The 16,102-nt window shown below is 36.2% G+C and overlaps 1 protein-coding gene across 1 annotated transcript in view; it reads left to right on the top strand.

The window, feature by feature from the left end:
- Nucleotides 1-4,865: 4,865 nt before the first annotated feature.
- The window catches only part of ano7 (anoctamin 7), a 33,837-nt gene continuing 22,600 nt past the window's right edge, over nucleotides 4,866-16,102 (top strand). Inside the window, 4 exon segments of the mRNA XM_048161492.1 lie at nucleotides 4,866-5,099; nucleotides 14,289-14,442; nucleotides 14,738-14,795; nucleotides 15,130-15,278. Of these exon segments, the coding sequence (XP_048017449.1) occupies nucleotides 14,353-14,442; nucleotides 14,738-14,795; nucleotides 15,130-15,278 (297 nt within the window). The 5' untranslated portion in view covers nucleotides 4,866-5,099; nucleotides 14,289-14,352.

Raw genomic sequence — 16,102 nt, 5'->3', positions numbered from 1 at the left:
CCTCTGACTACATTCTGGCTTTGTGTTTCCGTTTGCCCTTGACAGTCAGCACCTTTCAGGACTGTAAAGAGATTGTAGGTGTCAGGAGCCACCTCCAGAGGAAGGTGGAGAAATGCTTTAGGAGAGGAAGAATTGTCTAAACTTGTTAAATCATCAAAATCATCCACATGTATGTTAGATCCTATACCGACTAAGCTATTGAAAGAGATGCTTCCAGAGGTTATAGATCCTCTTCTTAATATTGTTAATTCATCTTTATCACTAGGATACGTACCAAAAACCTTTAAGCTGGCTGTTATTAAACCTCTTATTAAAAAACCACAACTTGATCCTAGAGAATGTCAATTACAGGCCGATCTCAAATCTCACTTTTCTGTCAAAAATACTAGAAAAGGCAGTTTCATCACAACTATGTTCCTTTTTAGAAAGAAATAGTATCTGTGAAGATTTCCAGTCAGGATTTAGACCATACAATAGTACTGAGACTGCTCTCATTAGAGTTACTAATGATTTGCTCTTGTCATCAGATCGTGGTTGTATCTCTCTATTAGTGTTACTGGATCTTAGTGCTGCATTTGACACTATTGATCACAATATTCTTCTAAACAGACTTGAAAATTATGTTGGCATTAGTGGAATTGCATTGGCATGGTTCAAATCATACTTATCTGACCGTTATCAGTTTGTAGTAGTAAACGATGAGATGTCATATCAATCACAAGTTAAATATGGAGTACCGCAAGGCTCAGTACTAGGACCGTTGCTTTTTACTCTGTACATGCTATCCTTGGGAGATATCATTAGGAAGCATGGCATTAGTTTTCATTGTTACGCTGATGATACTCAGCTCTATATTTCTTCGCGCCCTGACGAAAAGCACCAATTCGCTAAATTAACAGAATGTATAACTGATATAAAAAACTGGATGACCAGTAATTTCCTACTACTAAATTCAGGAAAAACAGAGATTCTAATTTTTGGACCGAAAACTTCTTCACGCAATAATCTAGAATACTGTCTAACACTTGATGGCTGCTCTGTTAAGTCTTCGTCGTCAGCTAGGAACCTGGGTGTGCTCTTTGATACCAATCTTTCATTTGAAGGCCATGTTACTAGCATCTGTAAAACTGCATTCTTCCATCTGAAAAATATATCTAAACTACGACATATGCTCTCAATGAAGAATGCAGAACAGTTAGTTCATGCGTTTATGACCTCAAGGCTAGACTACTGTAACGCTCTACTGGGTGGTTGTTCTGCTCGCTTGATAAATAAACTACAGCTCGTACAAAATGCAGCAGCTAGAGTTCTTACTAGAACTAGGAAGTATGACCATATTAGCCCTGTTCTGTCATCACTGCATTGGCTTCCTGTTAAACATCATATAGATTTTAAAATCTTGCTAATTACTTACAAAGCACTAAATGGTTTAGCTCCCCAGTACCTAAGCGAGCTCTTAATACATTATAGTCCTTCACGTTTATTGCGATCTCAAAATTCAGGCCAGCTGATAATACCTAGAATATCAAAATCAACTGCAGGTGGTAGATCCTTCTCCTATTTGGCACCTAAACTCTGGAACAATCTTCCTAGCATTGTTCGGGAAGCAGACACACTCTGTCAGTTTAAATCTAGACTAAAAACACATCTCTTTAACCTGGAATACACATAACACATTATCAATTTATATTTTCAAATCCGTTAAAGGATTATTAGGCTGCATAAATTAGGTCAGCCGGAACCGGGAACACTTCCTATAACACCAGATGTACTCGTTACATCAGAAAAAAGAATGGCATCTACGCTAATATTAGTCTTTCTGTTTATCCCGAGGTGTAGTCAACCGGATCCAGGACGTATCCAGGTGAGACCAAGGACCTGCGCCTTGACACGACCACAACGCAGCCCTGAAGTATCAGCAGAGATCGAGTCAACTGGATCATCCATTGTAAAGGCCTCATCGACACGACAGCCAGTGCCACAGTTCCTCAACAGACCGTCCATACCGGCATGATGAATACGATCCTCAACTGGACACGACCACAACGCAGCCCTGAAGTATCAGCAGAGATCGAGTCAACTGGATCATCCACTGTGAAGGCCTCATCGACACGACAGCCAGTGCCACAGTTCCTCAACAGACCGTCCATATCGGCGTGATGAATACGATCCTCAGCTGGATGGAACTGAAATAAATACTCTGATTGTTGCGATCCTATCAGACTTATGATAGCAACCTGATTATAACAAAGCACTGTTCGCCAGAGGAGAACTGGCCCCCCGACTAAGCCTGGTTTCTCCCAAGGTTTTTTTTTTCTCCATTTTAACAAATGGTTGCCACTTGTTTGCCACCTGATGTCACCTGATGGAGTTTGGGTTCCTTGCCGCTGTCGCCTTTGGCTTGCTTAGTTGGGGACACTTGACATTTGACATTCAATAGTATTCTTGACATTTATTCAACAGTGCTTCTGATGTGCCTGCATTGACACTATTATTTAAGAGCTGCTGTGCAGCCAAATTATGTACCAGTTATTAATGTAAAGCTGCTTTGACACAATCTGCATTGTAAAAAGCGCTATATAAATAAAGGTGACTTGACTTGACTTGACTTGACACATCACCCCAGTTACCAATCACCAGCTCCTGATCCTCATCACTGCACTCATAAGCGCACATACACATTCAGTCAATGTCTGGCCTTACCTTACAGAATCCTTAGCTGCTCTACTCACCTTTGGATCTCGTAAAACTTAACTTTGTATGCCAGCAATCTCCATTGTTATCTCCAGATTGTGGTGATACCTCCTTTATTTACTCCCTGTGTGTGTGTTCTCATCTCGTCTGCTCATCTCTGGGTGTGTGGTTCCGTCTTCAACCTGTGATAAAGTCAAGGGACGGGTTAACTTCCATATTTTACCATTTGAACTGTTTCCAGTTATATACTCACCTGCATTCTTGTTTATGCTGCTGTTGTCAATAAATACCTACATTTGGGTTCTCACATTTCTTCTCTTGCTTTGATTCTTGTCATCCTGACCATTTCATTTACAGAAATTGTAACATTTTATGAATTATATAAGACAGTGGTTCCCAAACTGGGGTACGAAAGGGGTACCCCCCAAAGGGGTACTTGCGTACCGCGAATGCTGAGTAGCATTTAATTCTAACTTAAAATAATAATATTAAAATCGAGTATGTATTTCTAACTGCTAAAATGTCGTAAATCCAGTACATTTAATCGAATTACCTCTTCATTTGCAGACTGTATTCACAAAAGCAACATGCATATGATAGATCACGTGCAGATTCTGCTGCCTTAAATCGTGCTAAATTACTGTCGTTCTCGACAGTAAAAGTGGGGATTTAGCACTTACTCGCATGAAGAACAAATATAGACACAGATAATGGATTTGTTTCGATTAAAGACTCAAACTTTCTCCGATACAAAAAACATACCATGTGTGAGTTCTTGTATTTAATGATCATAACGAGTAAGAATGCAGTTGTTCCCAAATATCCACATGACTGCAAATGTGACATTATTATACAACAGGTCAAAAAATAAAATGTACATTTTAAAAACAGTACTGTCAGTATTTACTCTATTTTGCAATTAATAGTTCTAACGAAAACCACAGCAGAACTACAACACACGTCTGTGTTTCACGAACAATTCTGCGGCTTTGAACGAATCGTGAGAGTCAATGATTCAATGATTCATTCACAGCCTCTTGCTTCGTTACTGAGTGAATGACTCGATGACTCACTCATAAAAACAGTGACTTGCTGCCACCTACTGGCGGTTTTAGTTTAATATTTAAAATTTTTACTTAGTTTTACCATCATTGCATATTTCTTCATTGAACATTTTTTATTTAAAACATTATTTATTTTATAAAGTTATTTATAAAGGTAAAAATATGCACTGGAAAATCAATTTAGGGGGCAAATATTGTCCCTCAATGAAAAGGGTGTGACTGCAGTCTAAGTGACAGAGAGGGTACGCAGAAGGATGGTAATCCCTTCAGGGGGTACTCCAAGCTAAAAAGTTTGGGAACCACTGATATGATGATTGAGATGATGATTTGTTCCTGCTTTAACTGTTTACATGTTTTTCAGATATATTTCTAACTGTGTAAGATGTAAATGTAAAAACAGAAATATTCTCTAACTTAAATGATCAAGCTGAATGTAAGGCAAAAAGGGGTAAGTTGTACCCTGACCTTTAGTTTTTCTCTTAAATGTCCATAGAAGTTTTTGTATGATGGTTTTAGTATTATCAAAATTACAAAATTTGTGAGATTTATTCCATCTGAACAGTTTTGCCATGCATTCGTCACTTCCGAGTTCTAGAATCTCACCTTTACCATGAAAGAATTATTTCTTTAAATTGATTCTTCAGATAACTGACAATGCATTGTTTAATAATAATAATTGTGTTCATCAGAGCTCTTTTATCCTGTTTAGCTGGATTTTGCTGCTTTGTGTCTGTAGTGTTGTCTTGTGTGTTATTGATGTATTCTAAATTGAAAGATATCATGAAAATAATATCATAATATATGTTCCGAAGGTCTCTCATTAAATAAACTTCCTCTTTCATTATTCTGGGTTCACATATATTTCAAATATTAATGCAATTTATTTAATTTAGCAGTTTTAAAACTGTTAAGCATGAAAAAGGTCTATATATGAAATAATGGCTAAAATTGCAAATAAAGCTAATGTTTTTGCACTGACAAGATTGACACACTGATACTGTATACAAGTCATTAATTACTGTTTGGTTTCAATGTGTGTCTGTGTGTCCATATTTGCACACATGTGTATGTAGCTGAAGTTAAAAGAAACTCCTCCTTAACAGCAAACATGATCAGACTCTACCCCTCCTTTTCCTCTTCACATGCACTCTATCCCTCCGTTCCCGACGGAGAGTTTTCCCTCTAAGCCTTATCCTGCAACAGCTCTGAAGCCTTGGAAAGAGCCACTTTTGGAAAAGATTTTAAAGATAATGTCAACATCTTTGAGCTGAGGAGAACTGGAGGAGCCACGCTCAACAAATGCAGAGAGGAGGAGAGAGAGATTCAGGAAGGAAACTACAGGTGAGCAGCGAGAGAGATGCGATGCAAAATGAGCCACAAAACACTGCCATGAACTATGAGACAGAGCTGACAGGAAGTTGCTTCATTAGGCATTTATTTACGTGATTTGTTTAGGTACAATGTAATTTTTGCAAAACACTTATTGTATGCTGCTTTTGAGGTGGGATACAGGTAAGGTTACGTACATGTATGGACACAATTAAGTGATAATTTAAAGGTGCCCTAGAATGCTTTTTCACAAGATGTAATATAAGTCTAAGGTGTCCACTGAATGTGTCTGTGAAGTTTCAGCTCAAAATACCCCATAGATTTTTTTTTATTAATTTTTGTAACTGCCTATTTTGGGGCATCATTAAATATTCGCTGATTCAGGCTGTTTCCCCTTTAAATCCTCACGCTCCCCGCCCCCGAGCTTGCGACTCTATAATACCTTGTCTATAATCACACAGCTAATATAACCCTCAGAATGGATCTTTACAAAATGTTTGTCATGCAGCATATCAGATTATGTAAGTACTGTGTTTATTTGGATGTTTACCTTTGATTCTGAATGAGTTTGATAGTGCTCCGTGGCTAAAGCTAACATTACACACTGTTGGAGAGATTTATAAAGAATGAAGTTGTGTTTATGAATTATACAGACTGCAAGTGTTTAAAAATGAAAATAGCGACAACTCTTGTCTCCATGAACACAGTAAGAAACAATGGTAGCTTTAACCACATTTAACAGTACATTAGCAACATGCTAACGAATTTACAAATATCACTAAAAATATCATGATATCATGGATCATGTCAGTTATTATTGCTCCATCTGCCATTTTTTGCTATTGTCCTTGCTTGCTTACCTAGTCTGATGATTCAGCTGTGCACAGATTCAGACGTTAATACTGGCTGCCCTTGTCTAATGCCTTGAACATGAGCTGGCATATGTAAAATTTGGGGGCGTACATATTAATGATCCCAACTGTTGCGTCACAGTTGGTGTTATGTTGAGATTCGCCTGTTCTTCTGAGGTCTTTTAAACAAATGACATTTACATAAGGAGGAAACAATGGTGTTTGAGACTCACTGTATGTCATTTCCATGTACTGAACTCTTGATATTCAACTATGCCGAGGTAAATTCAATTCTATGGCACCTTTAAATTAGAGTACATAGTAGTTAATGACTCTATGTGAGACCTAATAAGTGAAATAATGTTTATGCTGCACTGACAAATCATTTGGCAAAGGAAACATGCTGTTACTTTTTCTGAATCCATAAACTGAGACCAACAGTTTTAGGTAACACTTTATTTGAAGGTGACGTAATTACATGTTACTACATGTACTAACTCTAGTAATAACAGTAAATGATGCATAATTACAAGTAACTAACCCTAAACCAAACCCTAACCTTAAATTAGTTCACTTTCAAATAAAAATTTCCTGATAATTTACTCACCCCCATGTCATCCCAGATGTCCATGTCTTTCTTTCTTCAGTCAAAAAGAAATTAAGGTTTTTGATGAAAACATTCCAGGATTATTCTTATAGTGGACTTCAATGGCCTCCAGACGGTTGAAGGTCAAAATTACAGTTTCAGTGCAGCTTCAAAGCGTTCTACATGATCCCAGACGAGGAATAAGGGTCTTATCTAGAGAAACCATCGCTCATTTTCTAAAAAAAAAATTAAAATTATATATGTTTTAACCACAAATGCTCATCTTGAACTAGCTCTCTTCTTCTTCTTCTCTATTAAAATTCCAGCAGTGTAGACACTTCTAAGTATATGACTGCCCTCCACAGGTCAAAGTTTGAACTAATTGTTATATACTTGCACTAGCATATTGTATATGACAATTTAGTTCAAACTTTGACCTGTGGAGGGCAGTAATACACTTAGCAGTGTCTATACACTGCTGGGATTCTAATAGAGAAGAAGAAGAGAGCTAGTTCAAGATGAGCATTTATGGTTAAAATGTATAAATTTTTTTTTTTTTTTTTTTTAGAAAATGAGCAATGGTTTCTCTAGATAAGACCCTTATTCCTCATCTGGGATCACGTAGAACGCTTTGAAGCTGCAGTGAAACTGTAATTTTGACCTTCAACCGTCTGGAGGCTATTGAAGTCCACTATAAGGAGAAAAATCCTGGAATGTTTTCATTAAAAACCTTCATTTTTCTTTTTGACTGAAGAGGACATCTGGGATGACATGGGGGTGAGTAAAATATCAGGAAAGTTTAATTTGAAAGTGAACTAATCCTTTAATATTACTCAGTACATATTTGAGTAAGTAAAATGTAACTATGTCACCTTAAAATAAAGTGAACCCAGTTTTAAACTCAAGCTTCATACTCTAAACTCGGTACCACCAAAATCCCATATACTTCCATTGTAAATGTCTGATGCTGATCTAACGGAAGTTTTCTAAACTCTTTAGACTTACCTTGACATCGCTCAGTAAAGCTTATACACTCAAAATTCTTCACACAAGGCTTTTGAAGACAACATTCAACGTCTGGATCTGAATTATATAGAGTAAGGAACTGATTATGAGTATTATTTTTAAGTAGCTTTGATCAAAGTGCATGATGAAAAAATGCAAAATGGGGAAAATGTAATGACCATTTACATCTCCAGTTTGACTTATAGGGTTTGAAGCTGTACAGTAGGATCATTCTCTGTACAGTAGATCACTGTCGCTGTCCCGCTCGCTGTGTGGTTCGAATCCCACAGATCGGTGTGAAGTCACACTCCTCTGGCACATAACATGAACACACATCTGGTATTTTAGTAGATCATCACTGTAAATGAGGAAGCACATTTATTTAGTTATCATTATTGTTTCCAACACTAATACTAAATCTTGAGGGAATAAAAATACAATGGTGTCCAAAAATCTATAACATTGATAACTTCAATAATAATATTCAAAACCTGCTTAAATCTGGTTTTATGTTTTCAAAATGATGACAAAATCAAGCCACAGATGAAACGATACCAAATTACAAGAGATAAGCAAGCATTCTTTTAACCGTTAACAAGCTGTTATGAATCAAATCTGTGCCAAGTAAATTAGATCTGGAAAACAGGATGTCTTCATTCAATCAAATAATACAAACTCGCATACAACTCATTCAAACAGCGATGAGCGTTAAGCCTGGTAGTGTCATGAATGTCAGCACAGCGTCTAATGTCAAAGTCAATTTGATGTAGAATATGACAACAGCTGAAGTTGATATCGTGTTGGATTTACATCAGGATTTTAAGTAACCAAAACCCAAGAAGATTGTGCACGCTGACCATGAGAAGAGGTGAGGAAAATTAATTCTGGTCATGATAATATTTTCTTTATTAGGTTTATAGTTTATGTGGGACATATCGAGCTAGCATTGTCAGCAGTGGATTGTTGAACTGGCACCAATTTCCACCTAGCTTAAATACTTTAAGTTTCATTTAGCTGCATTGCTACACTAACATAAGAATAATGTAGCCTGAAATCTAGCTAGTAAAAACAAAGATGGGAGAAAAAAAAACACTTGTTTTCCTTGTTTTCTAACTCTTGACTAAGCAATACCCTGGTAAACAACAGAGAAGGTGCATTTAACCTTGCTTTTTAGTTTTGCTTTATGCAAAAGTACTCATTCATTAATTAATCAGTGATAAATTTCCATATGTTAACAATTCATTAAAAAGTTTTAGGTATTCTGTTAAAAATATTTTACGGTGTTCTGTACAAAATGGCCAGAATTAGTGGCGGGTTGCTCCGTCAGAGTGGTGGACGGGCTGGAAACATTGACTTGAGTGATAAATCAATGCTTTACTCAAGTGTCACACTATTGTAATGTTAATAAGCTAATATTTTTAGGTTTTACACGCACATATGGATAAATGTGGTTGTTTGTGGTTAATTTGATTAATTCACCATTATATAATGTAATTAGATTCATTATTTCCTAAATGAATGGTTATCTTTGGAATCCACAGGTTGATAACAAGTAGAGTGATGCAGGAATGAATCCTAAATCCTAATGAGGATGCATATTTTTCCATTGTCCCAAAGTTTTCAGAATGGGTTAAAGGGTTAGTTCACCCAAAAATTAAAATTCTGTCATTTATTACTCACCCTCATGTCGTTCCAAACCCGTAAGACCTTAATTTATCTTCAGAACACAAATTAAGATATTTTTGATAAAATCCGATGCCTCTGTGAGGCCTGCATTGACAGCAAGATAATTAATACTTTCAGATGCCCAGAAAGCTACTAAAGACATATTTAAAACAGCTCATGTGACTACAGTGGTTCAACCTTAATGTTATGAAGCAATGAGAATACTTTTTGTGCAACAAAAAAACTAAATACTGACGCGAGGCTGGTGACGCGAGTGATAACGAGCATCAGCTGCGAGTCGCACCGGTCTCGAATTTCTCACAGAGGAGCTCCGGAAGCATAAAAGGAGGAGCGACGACAGTGAAGGATGAGAGAGGACCAGGCCTGGACTTTATTTTATGTTTTATGTTTTGTGTGGCCGGCAGACGTCCGTGAGGGTCTGCCGCCATTACTTTTGTTTTGTTCTTTGTTTATTTTATATTAAAGTTATGTGTTTAACGTTCGCCGGTTCCTGCCTCCTTCCTCCCGTACATATGAACTGTGTTACAACGTCTTTAGTACCTTTCTAGACATATGAAAGTGTTAATTATTTTGCTGGCAATGCAGGCCTCACTGAGCCATCGGATTTCATCAAAAATATCTTAATTTGTGTTCTGAAGATGAATGAAGGTCTTACGCGTGTGGAACGACATGAAGGTGAGTAATTAATGACAGAATTTTCATTTATGGGTGAAGTTACACTTTAACACAAGCTCAAGATATTTTCATATTTTGTTCTACAATATAAAATACATCAGTAGTACAAATGGAATTTAAATGTGCAAAAGAGGGGTCAGAGTTCTGGACAATTTTGAGTTTTATGAAACTTTTTTATCATCAAATTATAATTATTAAGCAAGTTTTTAATATGTGTTACAATAAAAGTTTATTTTGATAATTCATTGCATGTCTCATTAATCCAATAAAACCATTAAACATTTAAGATTTTCAGTTTCTCTACGATTTTAAAGTTTGTTAACTTTCTCTACTGATGTCTTAAGATAAATACATTGGATCTGATTGACAGTGGATCTAGACCATGGTATCCAAGTTTCTCTTCTCGGTTTGTTGATTTTCTCTTTTTTTCCATTTCTAACATAAACCTGGCTTGGTTAAAAGTTTGGTGTCGTGCCAACAAAATCCATACTAACTATATGTAATCACCTTTTTCTTAAGTTGGAATTGACAGCTAAGGTTGGGGTTTGAGAGATTTATTCCAACCAAAATGCAACATTTGCCCAACGTTGGAGTTTGATGTAAAGACAACATTAGGTTTTGATATAATCAATAATAATTTCGACGTATGTCCAACGTTGGAAGCTTGACGTAAAAAAAAACAAAAAACGTTTTTGTCCATCAAAATTTGACATCTGTCCAAAGTTGCAGTCTCACGTATTCCTGGCATTACAGTGACGTCAAATCAGTGAATGCAAATCAAGGATTCCACGGAAGCAAAATGGAGAAGGAGGAGCACAGTGAGAGTTTAGCTACAATTAGCATTATCAGCCTTCGGGTTTTAAATAATTAAAATTATGTGAATGATTACGTTCAAAGAATAGGAAAGCCATTAGTCACATAATTAACACGGATATGCACCTAATAATAACACACATTTATCTATGTTACGTTAGAGCGAGCGGCCATGTAAAGTTGCTACTGTTTCAAATGATAAGCCAAATTTGAGGACGATGGATGATAGGCGAACGTTTGGATTTCCTGCCCGATACTGTGATTACCACAGTACTATCTACTGATTCCTACCTATCACACGATATATCAGGAAAATTTACTGGGAAATATTTTACTAAATTATATCTGGAAAACAGGATGTCCCCATTCAATGCAAACTGCATAATGCAAACTCACATATAACACTCTAAAAAATGCTGGGTTGTTTCAACCCATGTTTGGGTCAAATATGGACAAACCCAACTGCTGAGTTTAAATTTAATTAAAAAACAATTAAACCAACGGTTGGGTTTGTCAATATTTAACCCAAACATGGATTGAAACAACCCAGCATTTTTTTAGATTTAACTCATTACCACAGCTATCCTGGTATAGGCCTAATCTCTTCTTGTCAAGGATTACATAGGGAAAAGTGGAGGAGGAGCACAACGAGCATTTCACTTCAGTTAGCGTTATCTGCCTTCAAGTTTTAGATAATTCAAATTATGTAAATGGTAATGTTCAATGAATAGGAGAGCATATTTTCAGAAGTATATCTACTGTAACCTACATACCTCATCAGACAATGATATAGGCCTATAATAAAAATTTTACTGGGGCACAGCAAAGCTATTCTGGGGCTCTTGCCACAGTAAAAAGGGGCTAGTGACAGGGTTGCCAGGTTTTCACAACAAAACCCACCCAATTTGCTTTTTTGGCAGGGCTCCCCTGGTAAAATTCGCATTCCAGGGATTAAATATCATATTATTTTGGGTCGATTCAACCCGCGGACATGAAAATCAACCGCGAACTTGGCAACACTGGCTAGCGACGCCCCTGAGATGAATGTCTTCTAATTTCTTTAATTTCTTAAAGGTGCCATTGAATGCTTTTTCACAAGATGTAATATAAGTCTAAGGTGTCCCCTGAATGTGTCTGTGAAGTTTCAGCTCAAAATACCCCATAGATTTTTTTAATTAATTTTTTTAACTGCCTATTTTGGGGCATCATTAAATATGCGCCGATTCAGCGTGCATCCCCTTTAAATGCTCGCGCTCCCCACCCCCGAGCTCGCGACTCTATAATATAATAATAATAAGCTAATATAACCCTCAAAATGGATCTTTACAAAGTGTTCGTTATGCAGCATAACCGATTATGTAAGTATAGCATTTATTTGGATGTTTACATTTGATTCTGAATGAGTTTGATAGTGCTCCGTGGCTAAAGCTAACATTACACACTGTTGGAGAGATTTATAAAGAATGAAGTTGTGTTTATGAATTATACAGACTGCAAGTGTTTAATAATGAAAATAACGACATGGCTCTGGTCTCCGTGAATACAGTAAGAAACGATGGTAACCTTAACCACATTTAACAGTACATTAGCAACATGCTAACGATTTTACAAATATCACTAAAAATATCATGATATCATGGATCATGTCAGTTATTATCGCTCCATCTGCCATTTTTCGCTATTGTCCTTGCTTGCTTACCTAGTCTGATGATTCAGCTGTGCACAGATCCAGACGTTAATACTGGCTGCCCTTGTGTAATGCCTTGAACATGGGCTGGCATATGCAAAATTTGGGGGTGTACATATTAATGATCCTGACTATTACGTAACAGTCGGTGTTATGTTGAGATTCGCCTCTTCAGAGGTCTTTTAAACAAATGAGATTTATATAAGAAGGAGGAAACAATGGTGTTTGAGACTCCCTGTATGTCTTTTCCATGTACTGAACTCTTGATATTCAACTATGCCAAGGTAAATTAAATTTTCTATTCTATGGCACCTTTAAATCATGCTGGATTATATCGCTGTGAGTATTACTTAAATAAGTTAATTTTGTTATTTTCTTGTCATTTTATCGTTACTATTATGTTAAAATTACTATTAAGTTTTGAGCATTACTTAGAAGGATCAACTGTCTGAAACAATGCAGTGATGTAATACTTTAAAGCATGCATTAGTATGACACATGACCCAAATTTGTCCCTCAGACTGCTTAATTAGTAGAAGTGATTCCCTCACTGACCCCTTTAACTAATATCCTGACTCTGTATCTGTTTCAGAGATCAGACTCAACACTTGGGTGGTGTAATGACACATACAACGTCTCATAGACATAGAGTGTTTAATGCCTCTTGGTTTGATATTTTGTTAAAATGCAATAATATTCATTCATTTTCCCAGTTATATGAAATATATTTGTGGTTGAAGGAAAGTGTTTGTACTGTTGTTCTATGTATAAAGTTTCTCTCTGGGACTCTAGGCACTTTAGGGAGGTTTTCTAAGTACATAGTGTGCACATCTTTAATTGGGTCATTGTATGAACACTGTTTACTCTTCTGAAGTCATCTCAATTTACCTATATATAGGTTTTAATTTTGAGAACTATTTGATCATCATGCTCTGTTTGAGGTCTGAAAGAGCATTGTAATACCTCAAAAATATCCTGAAATAGCCAAACAGGTTAATACATTATTTACATTATCAGTCAAAAGTTTGGAATAATTACTTTTTTTAATGTTTTAGAAATAAGTCTCTAATGCTAACCAAGGCTGCATTTACTTGATCAAAAATACAGATAAAACAGAAAAATTGTGAAATATTATTACAATTTCAAATAACTGTTCTCTGTTTGAAAATATTTGAAAATGTAATTTATTCCTGTGATCAAAGCTGAATTTTCAGCATCATTACTCCAGTCTTCTGTGTCACGTGATCAGTGTTGCACAAGTCCATGGTTTTCCTGCAGAATTGTTACATTACACTGTTGCCGCGGGTTGTTTTCATGTCCGTGGGTTGAATCGACTCAAAATAATGCGATATTTAGTCCCTAGAATGCGAATTTTACCAGGGGAGCCCCACCAAAAAAGCAAATTTTACCCCACCAGAACGCGATTTTTTTTTACCGTGGGACCCCAATTGGGCAGGTTTTGTTGTGAAAACCTGGCAACCCTGCACATGATCCTTCAGAAATCATTCTAATTAGCTGATTTGATGTTCAAGAAACTCTTATCATGATCAATGTTGAAAACAGTTTTTGCTGCTTAATATTTTTGTAGAAACATTCCGTTCAAAAGTTTGGGGTAAGATTTAATACAAATAAAAAAATATATTGATATTTTTATTCAGCAAGGATGCATTAAATTGATCAAAAGTGACAGTAAAGACATTTAAAATGTTCCAAAAGATTTCTAATTCAAATAAATGCTGTTCTTTTGAACTTTCTATTCATCAAAGAGTTATCAGTTTCCACAAAAATATACATTTTTCCAAACTTTTGACTAGTACTTGCACATGCCAGAGTTTGTATTTTTGTTATATTCTTTATTGCCATATAATTACTGAATCGTTGCATCATGTTCATTGCAGGGCGACAGAACATTTTCAGATTTGCGGTAGGACATCACAGAGGTAAACCAGCTCTATTGGGGTAATGATGAAAAGGAAGAAGAATTTAGTGGAGGACAATGCCACGCTTATCGCCCTCTCGGACCAGCCTGAACAAACCTACGGGAGCATGGAGGTACTAGGATTGCCTGTTATCCTGGTTTGGGAAAAAAAATGCAGCTTGTTTACAAAAATCATCAGCGGTCACAAAGAGAGGAAGCTAATTAGCAGTTAACAATGTAACACAAACATGCCAAATTTCCTCGCATCCCTCACCCTCCACCACTCCACCCTAATATCCCTGATAAGACACACATTAGAGGCTTTTCCAAGGAATTTTCTTGTTAAGATCATTCTCTGAGGTTTGTACGCATGGATATCAGTTCTTCATATTGACAGTGATAATGGAGATGTGTTCATGTTATTCACAGACATGTGCGGCACCTCAGGAAAACAAGAATGTATTCAGTGATGGAGTCACCCGAATTGGTGAGTATTATGGGGGAGAACATCAAGGAAAAGACTTATGTGTTTATAATTAAGTTAATGAGATTTGCTTGAATCCCGCAATTCTGAGAGTTTATGTAATCATGTATTTTACAGCCACTTTGACAAAGGATTTCTTAAAGAAAATGTCTTTTTTTGCCCACTTTCTCTACTAACAATATTTCCCATGTGTTGCCTGTATGAGATTCATCTGTATATTGCAAAAACTATGAATGTCTGATTAATTGTTATTTCTAAAAACGTTAGCCTCTAATCAAAGCATTTAGAATTTTAATGCATTTGATGAATATGAAAACAATTTTTAATTTGTTGAAAGATTTTGTCTTGGTTTGGGAGGAATCTGTGAACCCCTTGAAGTTGGCAGAATCGGATAAAGTTTCATCTGGTTCCTCGCGTGATACACACAGGAAATGGAGGACAGAATTCCTCTCCAGACTCCAGACTGCCGGCATTCATCAGGAGACAGTATGTAACTACAGTATGAAAACATTTACATGCACATCAAATTCAGTTTAAGGTCTATATTTGGGTTGCTGCCATGTTCTGAATACAAAGTTTATTTGCATACAGCTTTGTGAAAAAAGAATTTCACTTTAGCATACTTTTAAAAAGAATACTTGGTTGCACTTTATTTTACAGTACGTGCACTTATGTGTACTTACAGTGTACTTATGTAAGAAAGTACTGGGTAATATAATGTAACTACATTGGTTAAGGTTAGGATTAGGGGTAGGTTCAGGGTTAGTACCTAGTTACCTAGTACCTTAGGTCCTTTCCAATTAGGACATTTAAATAACTTTTAGAAAAAAACTTTACTAGTGTGTAATCTGGAGACAAAACAATGGCAATGACATATTTTAAGATGTGTCAGTGCAAAGTGCTTTTAGTTAAAACAGCTCAAACATGCATTTTATTCTAGGACTAGGCTTTTGCTTTGTCTTTGAAACCAGGGAAAAATTTACTGTTATTACTATAGTAAATACATGTAAAATGTAACAAGGCCAATGTAAAATAAAATGTTACCAAAATCGCCCTGGCCTTAAGGATGGACTCAAAAAGATCTCTTTTAAAGAGTTAATTCATAGTTATGACCATGTGTTAGTACACTTTCCACTCATTAATTTGTATTTGAAACCCAGACTATTAGATTATAAAATTAACAACAATATTAACCCTTAAATGCATGACTGTTTCGCCAATCATTCTTACATATTCGGGTCTTTATCGACCCGGATCTACATCTAACACGGAAGATTATCTACCTGTCGCGATAATATAAAACTCCTCTG

Source organism: Megalobrama amblycephala, linkage group LG16 (assembly GCF_018812025.1).
Source record: "Megalobrama amblycephala isolate DHTTF-2021 linkage group LG16, ASM1881202v1, whole genome shotgun sequence".
NCBI classification, from domain to species: Eukaryota; Metazoa; Chordata; class Actinopteri; order Cypriniformes; family Xenocyprididae; genus Megalobrama; species Megalobrama amblycephala.
Note: the sequence above shows the minus strand (reverse complement) of the source record. Positions and strands in the feature narration are given on the sequence as shown.